Source organism: Lycorma delicatula, chromosome 8 (genome assembly GCF_047948215.1).
Source record: "Lycorma delicatula isolate Av1 chromosome 8, ASM4794821v1, whole genome shotgun sequence".
Taxonomy (NCBI): Eukaryota; Metazoa; Arthropoda; class Insecta; order Hemiptera; family Fulgoridae; genus Lycorma; species Lycorma delicatula.
Genome location: NC_134462.1, coordinates 107,060,063 through 107,072,505, shown reverse-complemented (window position 1 = coordinate 107,072,505; position 12,443 = coordinate 107,060,063). Strand labels below are relative to the sequence as shown.

Below are 12,443 nucleotides of genomic sequence, written 5' to 3'. Positions count from 1 at the left end.
ACAGGCAAACGCACAAGTCCTTGATAGTGTTTGGTTCTTAAACTGTGCTGTCAATCTCTAGAAAATTTCCATTGGTTGAACTCTTTCACAAGCAAGAAATTTTATAATTACATTTTATAATTTGCAGTGGAGGGGTGCACCTGTTGCTCCGACATCATGAGTATTACTGACGAATTGGTTGGAAGTGTGGAATGGCCAACTCTCCCCATTCCTAATGACCCCACCCAAGCATACTAAAAGCGTGAGCCCAGTCCTACCAACTAAACGCTCGGGAACAAAGATCTCCTTACATTTGATTTATCCTTCTAAGAGATGAATTCACAGATTTAAAAAGCTTTTTATGTAAATTAAGTTTGTATTAAACTTGCTATTTTGGGTTACTGCACACCACACATGTTCAGAAACAAAATATTTGTATATACATTTTGTATATATATTATGCTCCTGGTAGTGAAATAAATTCAGCACTTCCTTGAAAAGTGATCACTTTTCAAGGTATAATAATAATAATTTTAATTATTGTTGTGTAGAATATTATTAATTTATATTTTTTTGTTTGTATTTTTTTAAAAATATTTTACAGACGTTTTATGAATCATTTGCAAATTACTGCGATAGTTTTGATGATGATAATAGTAAAGAAAAATCTTTCATAAAAATAGGGGAAAAAATTGGTTTTCTGTTACTAGTTGTTGATATACAGAAAAAATTAATTAATTCTGATCAAACTGTGCAGCATCTTTGGTTAAAAAATGAAACGTCACTCATTAAAGTAATTCTTAATGCAGTACAACATTGTAAGTTTCACTGAATATATCTGTATAAAACTTGTTTGTTCTTAATATACAAGTTGTTTTTTATAGATCAGTTTTGTGCTACTAATTATAAAAGAGAATAAAAACTTTTGTCTGTTAATTCTGTAGGGTTCATATCTATAACTGGCCAACAAATTAAATAAGTTTAGTAGCAGAAGCCCATTCAGTTTCTTTATTTATTACTTTAATTTCCCATCTTAATTTAAAAAAAAAGATCCTTTTGTCTTGACTCTTGCATTATTCTGCAGTGAGATTTCTTTATTTACCTTTAGCCTGTTATCTTACTAAATTCCATACCCATTTCCATTTTATTTTATACTGGTGTTCAAAATGCTGTATGTTTTAAGTGCCTGAAAAGTTGCTGGACTCTGAATGATTCCTCCTGAAAATAATTTGAAATATTTCTGTTAGTTATTAAGTTAAACAAAGATTTATAAACTTCCAAAACATGAAATCTAGTAAAACCTTAATTATATGCACCGCTTTTGTTTGAGATTCTGCATTGCCTAAATTTTTGTTATTTATATGTTATTAAATTCTGAAACTAATCATACTAGCATGTGATTTTCTACTTAATGATAGCACTTATAAAATACTTGTTTCTCTTTCATTGTTTTGGCAACAGGGTACAGTATTCTGTGTGATTTTTCAGTTTACAAAAGTGCTTACAAAATGAGACAAACAAAAAGCAAAATAATTACTGTTATTCTTTACATCCTTGTAAATTTATAAGTAAATCATTTAACTTATTTTTATTTGTTTTCCTACTCATGCTAGAAATAAATTAACCTGGTGTGTTGTTTTTTTATTTCATACAACAGAAATGCATGTTACACTAATAAAATTAAATTCATTATGGTCTGGCTAACAAAAGAAGACTCAAAATCTGTTGTTATAATTCTGTAACTAACACGTACAATGAAACTTATACCAAAACTACTTCCATTTATTTTTTAATAGAAGAGACTCATTAATTTATTGTTTTACACTGTATGTCCCCCAGCCATTTGTATAGCTGAGACATATGCATAGCACTTGAGTATAAGCATTAGGGAAAGCACTTCACTTTTAAATTTATTTAGTAAGTTTGGCATAGGATACTTGTTTTAAAAATTGACTTCGTTTCAGGAGTGATTCACCTTGCATCAAATTCATTTCATAAAGTTGCATGCAATCTTTTTCATTATGGCACTTAATATATCTATAGCAATATATCAAAATTAACCTCTTTGAGATACATTAACATGTACATGAAAATTGTAGTTTTGTTACTACTGGTCAGTCAGTTGGTATAGTGGACAGCGTGCTGACTTTTTATTTATGGTAGCCCAAGTTTTGTTTCCTATCAAAAGAAATAAAAATTAAAAATGTCATTATGATATTTTATTATTTCGTTGTTATAATGGATGTCTCAAATGAAAATGTACACAAATCTTTACAAAAATTAAATTATATTTAATTAACAGAGGTAGAAATTGGAATAATATTTAGTACGATTTTTATTTACCAGAGATGATCAATGTGGCCACCATTTGCCTATAGGCAGCATTGATCATGTCTGAAAGTACATTATGAAGCACCAGAGGAATAATGTAGTGTGTAAAAATTCAGCTTTATTATTTTTCAGTTCACCCATGGTGTGAGGACTGTTCTTCTGAACAGAGCCTTTCATTGCTCTCCATGAACAAAAATCTAGGTGTAAGATCTGGAGATCTAGTGGCCAGATTTGTTTTGAAATGAGCCTATTTCTGAAAATTTCATGGGCAAATTTAGCAAAACATTGGAATTTGTTCCATCTTGGAAATATACCCCAGTTTTATTTAGTTTGCTGATGAAAGGATGAATGACTTCACTGCAATAAAATTCAGAATTTACTGTGTTCTGGAAAAACTGAATGATTACCTGTTTGTTTGTGATATAACACACCAAACTCCTGATTTTTTTCTCATAATGTTCATTCAAGATTTCATGAAGATTATTCACACACACTACACCCTACTATTCTACCCCTGTTATATGGCCTGGTAAATGAAATTGCATTTCAGATAAAAAAAAAGTTTTCTCCTTTTTCATTTATGAAATCCAAAAACAAATAAAAAATAAAATATTAAATCTGTAATATTAAACACGTCTAGGAAAACCAATGTTGTATAACTGATACACTGGAGTTATTTTGTATGGCTGTAGTTTTAAATGTTTAGTCAATGCTCTGTGTGCGTACTAATAGAGATTTTTTTCTCCTTGTTTGTTATGCTAATCTTCTGTTATGTTTTTTTTTTAATTTGACCTACAATCAGAAATATGAACTTTCAATAGTATTTCCATGTAGAACATCAATATATGAAGTCTGATGAAATATCCTTCATATATTTTGTGTACTTACCATCACAACAAAATGTACTTTCAACCAAAAAAAAGTGAACTTTCTGTTAGAATCATAGTCAAACACTAGAAACAAAAAAAGCCTAAATATTTATGAAAATAAAGAGTTATTGTCAACAATAAAACACTGAAATCAACTGTGGGCAAGGTCAGCTGTTAGTTTCACTGTTGATATAAAAACAAGTTAAACCGTATTTTATTTATTGAGGTCCTGATGCTTTTATTTAGATGCACAATTACCCTTTTGGGATATCTATTATTAACAAAGTTAAACTCTGAAAAATATTGCTTAGTTCTTTTATGCATAGATGCTTTTTTTTTTTTAAATTCTGTATTGTTAATTATCTACTTATTATTGAGTTGGTTAATCCACTTCTCTGAATAAATGGAGATTTTATTTACTATAGAACTAGGTGCATTTTCAAAATATTTTAAATCCATTTTTAACTAAAATTAAAAAAAAAATTCAATATATATAGTTAAATCTATTTAAAAATCTATATATAGTTAGTTGTCTAAAGGTGTAAATTTGTCATACACTTAACTTCAATGTAAAAATTTCTCTAAAATTATCTTCAAAGTAGTGTTTGTTACTTTGGGCATGTCTAGTCTGATATGGTTCCATCCCATCCTGTTAATCATACTCCATGATTATGATTTGTACAAATCATAATGTAATTTGTACAAATTAATCTTTTATTAAAAGCTCTATTTTTTTAATCAACTTTTTGGCCATAACAATATGTTTTTAAAGATCTTGTTCTTATTAGCATACTGAAATTATAAACACTTAATTTTATTACTTTTTTCAGGTGGAGTTGAAATGAACATTGATGTAATTATTAATAGATCAGAAATGTCTGGTTTTTCAGATCTTTATGAAACTGTTGTTACTCATACAGCTGCTTATGTAATTTGTACAACAACTGAAAAATCTTTTGCAGAAATTGAAAATTTATTGTTGTCAAAAATCCTTCAGCCACATTTTTGGACTGCATTACTTGCTTCTGACCTTTTTTGTGTGTTAGCTAGGTAAGAGATAACCTGAAATAAATAGAATTCAGATCTGTATTTTTTAATTTTATAATTTAGTATGTTTTGCATTGATACAAATAAAGATTTATAAATTTAATTTCCTGCATATGTCTATTATTTTTTTTTTATTGAATTTTTTGATGTTAGACTTATTGATTAAAATATTTACAGAAAATTTTATTAATATTTATAATTGGTTGATATAAGTACCATTAGCTACCATTCAGATTGCTTTATTTGAGTTGGATTTACTTGTAGTATTATGTTTGAGTTACACAGTGCACTGTTGCTACCCTATTTTGTGATATTGAGATTTTATATGAAACCTTTGTAATACTATAAGTATGTCCAATAGAAGGACTTCTTCCATTGCTAAATATTTTGTGTAGTTCTCTTTTGGAACGGATACTAGTTCTTCATCACTATGTTGTTCCAGCTATCAAATTTGGAAATCTTCCAGTGGTATCTTTAAATTAGAAACACCACAAATTGCAAAGAGCTGTGTGTAGTAGGTAAGGAGCCTGGCAATTAAGAGGGATTCTACATTTGACTAAGAACTTTTGGATTAGCTGTCATGAGTGGGTGGGTGCATTATTGTGTGATACTACATGCATGACTCTCACAGGTTTGATCTCTTGAGCCAAACTTCATAAAGATAGAACAGAGCTTCCAGGTAGTAATGTTAGTTTGCAGTTTAGACTTTGTAATGCACCACTTTGCAATACTTGGGAAAAACTGTCAGAATCTCTTTAACTTGGTTTTTCACTTGTCCTGCATTCTTTGGTCTTGGGGATGAAGGTGACTTCTGCTCTGATAACTGAATTTTGGTTAAAATGTACGGCCTGTACAGGTATGGCCTATACCTGTACATTGAATGAAGATTCATCACCATCATGCTTTCAGGTGTTTCATAGTTGGTCTTTTAGTATTTATAATTTTGTCAGAAGTTAATTCTTTAATATTTAAACGACCAAATTCAAATAGACAATTTCTATGCAAAGCTGTAGTAGTAGAAACCTCATACACTTACTAAAATAATTTGCAATCGTACCCATGACTGAGCTTCTCCCAGCATGCAAATGACCATCACTAGTTACCATTAATAATTTTACTTTGTTATAGGTTGGGCAGGGATAATTTATGAAAGGAATTACAGCTGATTTTATTCTTATGAAATCTGTCTGTTAGAGGTACATAAATTTTATTTAAAGTACCATTAAAAAAAAACTCAAAAACTTTTATGAAGTAAAATGGAAAGAAGAAATGTAATTTTTCTTTTCAGTATTTGAATTAATTTAAAAACAATATTACTGTTTAAATACTCATTCAATTACTGGATAAACAATTAATTTAATATATTGTTTATCTAGTTACAAAAATTCACTTGTAGTTCAGTGATTACTACTGGACTAATTTATTATATATTTCCTTTTTACAGGTTCGGAAATAATGATCTGCGTTTAGCACAAGTCCAGTACTTAGTTCATTTAATTGTAAACTGGCCAGCTAATAAACAAGTTTGTCCAGAATGGGTCTATCTGATACGTTTAGTAGCTCGTTTAATGAAAATGTTACCTACTTATCAATATCAATCAGTGTTGTCTCAGTATCCTGCTTTATTTACTGCTGAAAATGGTTTTATTGGTGTTTTTAATGATTTTAATCTTCAAATTGTTTGTGATTCCATTAATAGATTTTTCAGTTTTAATACTAGCGACAACAGGATAATTTTTTATGACGATATGGTTAGTAGTTTGTCTTTTCTAATATTTTTTAAATAGTACTTTATTGTGGATTAAAATCTGTTACTCAAACATGCAGATTTAAATTTGTGACATTATGGAACAGCTGGGAAAGCTTAGTTTTGAACCAGTAGTGATCAGCTGATATAATTGCTTTTCAATTGCTGTACAGTTCATTTTTGTATCTGCATTGAAAATAACTGTGTTTAAGTACACATAATCAGAACAAGTGTTTTTGGCTTTAGTGTTAATGGAAAAATAATAAAAAGTACTCTTTTCCATAAAACATTTCACGTGAGATGCATATTTAGCTAGATTTTTATGTTATAAAAGATTTTAAAGCAATTGAAGGTAAGTTTTGTCAATTAAAGTTACCTAAATGCTTTGCATAGATGATTTTGAGAGGATAGAATTTTATGAGGAATTTATTGTTTGTTGCAAAGCTAATCCTCATTTCATAAGCTCAATGATGTGATCTGAGAAGTGTGCTTCAGATTGGTCGCCTAGTAAACTATTAATATTATTTTAAGCTCAGAAAGCTCATTTATAATCAGAGATGTAACTTTTCATTGTTAGTGTGGGATCACAAAAAGAGTATTGGTACCTTATGTTTTTTGATAGTAGTAACAGATTATTCATACTTGAGATATTATATATTGTTGTTATTCTTGAGCTATTAAATAACCCTGTGTTTGACATTGGCCATTCCTATGTTCACAGAAGATAGGATACCTTCTCATTATATTCTTCAAGTTAAACACTATTTCAGTCAAATGTTTTCTGAAAGGTTAGTTGCTGAGGAACAATTCAGTGTTCAGCATATCAAGTAATTTTTTGAATTGAGGATTCATTAAGGACAAGATATTTTCTTCTTATAAAATGAACAGACTTAGACTATTGATTGAGAATTCAGTTGAATTTATAAATCAGGAGAAAATTAATAGAAAAAGATACCGGGTGATCGTTTGAAAAGTTACTACATTTATTATTTAACAGCTATCAGTCACATTGTATTGCGCTACTGGTTCAGTCGCAGGCATTTATACCATTCTCAGGGAGAACTTTTTTAAAATTATTTTCAAAGGGGTGGAACCCACCCTCTCTGCTACACCTACCCCAACTGAAAAATCTTAAATGGCAATGGTAATGTATGCTTACATTACTTGACAACCCGAAAAAAATAATGAATTTTGGTGAAAAAAAATTGAAATCCGCCCACCCCTTTGCTCAGTTGGTGTGAAAAACCATTTGGGGTAATACTTTTTTTAAATTTTAGTCCAACGAAAAAAACTATAAAATTATATGATATAACTTATTAAACCATTTGAAATAATCATAATCTGTGGATTGAAACTGTTAAAATTATCTTTAAAATTACAAAATCAAAATTTTGTCCTTAAATGTTTTTTAAATTTTCAAGGGTTGAAAACTTATTTTTTTAAATGACACAACATAGCTTGTGACATCTTATTGAAAGGCTCTTTGAATGACAAGTAATTTGGTACAAATAAAATAAAGATTGGTTCACTAGTATTGAAATTATGATTACAAATGTGTTTTTTTTTTAAGATTTTGTTTGGATTTTTTTAGGTTATGTTGGGATACAGTGTTACTGACCCAAAGCATTAGGTCTGATTCATCCGTTCTTAAAAATTATGAGTTTTAGGTTTCTCCCGCATTGAAAAAACGTACCAATACACACAGCTTTATAACATCAGTTAGAAATACAAAAACCAGTAATAAGGTACCTACTTCTTTGCTGATAACATGTTGGCCAGTAACATGTAACATGGTAATGTGTAACATCTAAAAACATGATAACATGTTGTTTGCCCTGAAAAAAAAATTGTGAATATGTAGTTTTTGTCAGTCAACAATGTGCAGTTCTTTTAATTCTATTTTTAAGCAAAATTATTTTGAGGTACCCAGATCTGGTTGATTTTGGGTTATATAATTAACTTTTGATGTTACACTTTAAGAATTGTTGGTTAATTTTAATATTTTATGTTTATGATACTGTTTATGAGTAATATTTATTGAAATGTTACATACAATTTTCATTCTGGTTGTATGAAATACAAGCAAGATTCTTGTGAAAGTATGCCTGCATAATCAATCAGTGTTTAGCACTCTGCTGACCTACGGAAGAGTGATAATGTCTCTGACTTTCATCTGGAAGGTTTTGAATTTGAAATCCAATCGTACTTTGTATTTTTTCACACACTACAAAATTAATTTCTCATGAATATTATTACCGACCACAATTATCATGAGGTAGCTGTGGTTGGGAATAGGCCTGCAGTTATTAAATAAAGCACGCATAAATAATTTTATATTATTACTGTAGATTCTAAATAGGTGGATCCAGTATCATAAAAAATATATCATCTATTTTTAGATTATACATTTCTGATCTAAATGTATATTTTTTTAATTTAAATCTTACAATACAGAAGGGATTTCTAACTAAATTAGTAAATAGTTAAATGTAGGAAAAAAGTAAATCTTCTATTTCCAGCTTTTTTGGGTAATCATTTTTTATTTTAATTAAAAAATTATTTTTTTTTCAGGTCAGAAAGCTAGAAAAAGTTCCTTTCATGAATTTGGCTGGTAGTGAAGTAAATTTTAATTTTAATTTGTGTTTGATTAAACTGTGGCGTTGTTGTGCTGGAGTAATTGATTCTGGAAATAATGCTGAATGGCTGAATAAACTGATTTATGTACTTCATACAGTGACTGGTGCAGTGTTACCGTATGTGAATGTGGATCTACTGCATGAGGTGATTTCAATGCATTATTAAAATTTTATTATTTTTAAATCAATAAAAATATTAAAATTTTAAGTTTTTAAAAATAAGGAAAGAAAATGGAAATGAATTATCTTGTTTTCATACATTATGTACTTATTCATTCAAAGTAAGAATAAATTACTTTGACAAATTACGATTAAGTTTATGGACAATTTATGTTTTGGAAATAATTCTTTTTTCACTGAAAGGATTTGTGACCTAACAAATTTGTTTTTTGTCTAATGGATTACTTTGAATTTTATAATTTTTTTTGGGGAGGCAGCTGGTAGGTGTAGTTATCATTACTGGCTTTTGATTAGCTGATCTTAGGTTCGATTCTTGGCATGGGTCTGGAATTTTTTCACTTATTTCATCTATCTTCCTTATTTAATTATGTATGGAAGCTTATCTTCCATACGTAATTAATTTAATTTTATTATAATAAAATGAAATGAAATTGATAAGATTTTTTTTTAATTTCTAAAGGTCCATATTTTTTAAAATCTATAATTCATACTTTTTTTATAGTTTTAAATAATCACAATAAATTTGATCTTTAAAATCCCAAAAAACCATTAGCATTGCTTTACTGGCTGGGACAGGTTTTGAAATTTTTCTTGGTGGGTGAATTCGAATGTTTCAATTCTATTCTTCGACATTTGGATTCCAGCACAGAATGATGAAGCCGAGTTTCATTACAAATTACTATGCGATCTAAAAAAGCATCTACTTTGCTCTGCAATAAGTTTAGCGAAGCAACAGGGGAGAAACTACTTAATAGAATAAACTGAAATCATCTTACATTTAAGTTAGCCCCCTGACATAAAACATATCAGTCATTCGATGATTATTTTCTTGGTGGAATTACTAACAAATTATTAACACCTTTGTTTGTACTATCTATTGCAATGTATTACTTTTGTCGTAAGTTAAAAACTCATCTTATGATTAAGATGAGTTTATGATTAACTTAATTAAAATTGATTACAACGAAGCTAGCTATCAAACCATGTGCACCAATTTAAGCAATTCGAAAGTATGATGTAGAGGTAATGCTTACCCGAGATAGTATTTAAATAAATGATGATAAATAGATGGATTCAAAAGTATGTATTGCACAAATCAGTAAGTTTACATAGTACTTATTAAAAGTTTGGTAATTATGGTAAAAAACGTTTTGCTAAAACGTTTGTTTGTGATGCTTTACGTTCAAAATTATTAATTTCCAACATGTTAGTAATTATTAATTACAACACTGGACACATTTGTAATAAAACAATTTTTACATATATAAACGTTTTTTTAGGAATACTAGTCTCATGGAATAAATGTATATTTTACAATAGTATCACTAGAAGAGAACTTTCCTTCTGGTCCTTAGACCATCATTAGTCTTTGTTTTTTACTTTTATTAGTATAATAGTGTTTAGTAAAAAATTATAAATGATCGTAATGGTTATACATGATGTGTTATAAATGATCACGTTTGAATTCTGATCGTATAAGAGATACAGAAGTGGTTATTTTAGTAACATTATATTAATGAAATTTATTTTAATTTTTATGCCTAATGAAGCAGTGCACACTGTGAAAGTGTTAATGTTAAGTATTACAAAAACAAGCAGTAAGTGAATATTTTAATTTTATTATTATTATGATTTTTGATAATTATTATTATGTACTGCTATGACACTTAATTACAAATTCATTAAAACTTAATGATCAGTTTTCTTTTTTGATTTTACTCATTTAAGGCAGTTTTGTAGAAATAAGAAGAGCATTAACCTTTTCATTACTTTTTTTACAGGTTTTAGATTATATGTTAATCATATTAAAAAATTGCAGTGTTTATTGCAAATTATCTTTACTTAAATTCTTAAAACTACTGCCCAGAAAAGAATTGAGAATGTCTGACAAACTTGCAGCGGTATTTAAACAGATCGCTCGGTTGTTTGAAAAACTTATTAATGATCCAGATGTATTTGTGAATTTGTCAGCATTAGAAACGTTTAAGTGTTTTGCTCAAGTAACACAACATCCGCAAATAATTATATTCACCGCTCAGATTAATCATAATGTTGAACAGTTTGTAAAAAATTATTTACAAGGTACGTTTATGGATAATGAAACTGCAAAACTATCTTATGAGGAGTTTTTAGAAATACTAGAAAAACTAATATTTGTACATAAATGTGGTAATTTTAAATCATCTGATAATTCTTTACCGTCTATAAATAAGATGGAAAGTGAAAGTACCTTACCGTTAAATGTAACAGACGGTTCTTTTTCAGCCTTAAAAACCGGTTGTGAAAATCATATTACTAAAGGATCAGTTGACAATCAATTTGTTGGTAATAACATTGATGAAAAGATTCTTTCTGTGTTAAAAGAAATAAATGTATCTGTTAATGAAATTTTGACCAAATGCAAAGATACACCAGATAATTTTACTTGTAATTCTTTATTGAATGAACTTCAAAAATGTTTAACAAATATTAATAACAGTTATAGATGTTAATTTATATTTACCAATTTTATATGTATGTACGAAAATTATTTTGTTTTTTTTTTAATTTATTGTTAATATTATATTTTTTATTAACATAGACACAGATATCGATAACAATAACTAAAATATATATTTATATGTATTTTTAATTGAAATTAGTGTTACTTAACAATACTGGTTATTTCATCCTTACACACATTTGCGTGTAGTTCATCTTTTCTTTATTTTTCTGTGAGTAATAGACTAGCTAAGATTTTCTTAGATAGAATACCAGCGAAAATGTGGAACTATTACTACATTAACAGTTCTAGCTGGTTCCAATTGCCAGCTAGCTTATCAGTTAGACATGTATGGCTGAGAGAGTGTATTGTTTCTTTTTACTAAGGGATTTACATAATTTGAATCGAAGACCGATGACTAAATTGCTGTGCACCTTTCCCGACATGAGGGCTGTTTGCTATCGAGTGTTTAGGTGTGCTAAATGGAATTTTTGGATGAATTATGTTGAATCAATCTCTTTTACAACACCATCATCTGTTGTATGGAGAAAGGTTTGAATCAGGTGTGGATCAATACAATCACTGCAGCCAATTGGACTGCAAAGTGGTGTAAACCTTGTTACCTTGTTGACATAGCAACTGCATTTGGGAGGTTGTTTAGGACAGTTTCACTTGCATCGTACTGCCTGAGTTTGTAAGATATAAGTTGCAGGTAGAAAATATCCTGTTGGTGATTGGAGACTGGCAAAATGAATTTTGCCAGTCTAACATATCCTTTTATTATTATTATTATGCTTTTACGGCCAACATGGGACCACTTAAGTCAATTTTAGTTGGATCTTTTCTGAGAAAAGCGTGTTATTTTACTCTTTCGAGCTGCCCAGTATTTCTTCATCCGTTCAGATCTTGCTTTCTTTTCTTCATCCGTAAACACCCTCTTCGTTGTATTTTGTCGTTTGTCTGTCTTTTGTTTAAATCTAATGCTTTTATCTTTTAGCTTTGTAATTTTTCCAGTTTTATTCTGTAGGTCAGTAAGGGAAATTCCCAATTCTTTCATATCTTCTCTAATTTCTTTGATCCATCCTACTTCTAGCTTTTGGAACCAGAGCTTTTCAATGATATTTCTTGACAGTCTTGTTTCCGGTGTCCTTATGAGATGACCGAAGAAAGAG

General features: G+C 29.0%; 1 protein-coding gene across 1 annotated transcript in view; it reads left to right on the top strand.

The window, feature by feature from the left end:
- Nucleotides 1–11,372, top strand: part of LOC142328906 (FIGNL1-interacting regulator of recombination and mitosis-like) — a 55,842-nt gene extending 44,470 nt beyond the window's left edge. The window contains exons 9-13 of the mRNA XM_075373046.1: nt 584–797; nt 4,010–4,229; nt 5,671–5,977; nt 8,545–8,754; nt 10,571–11,372. Coding sequence (XP_075229161.1) covers nt 584–797; nt 4,010–4,229; nt 5,671–5,977; nt 8,545–8,754; nt 10,571–11,281 — 1,662 coding nt within the window. The 3' untranslated portion in view covers nt 11,282–11,372. The remainder of the gene's footprint in view (nt 1–583; nt 798–4,009; nt 4,230–5,670; nt 5,978–8,544; nt 8,755–10,570) is intronic.
- Nucleotides 11,373–12,443: the final 1,071 nt, after the last annotated feature.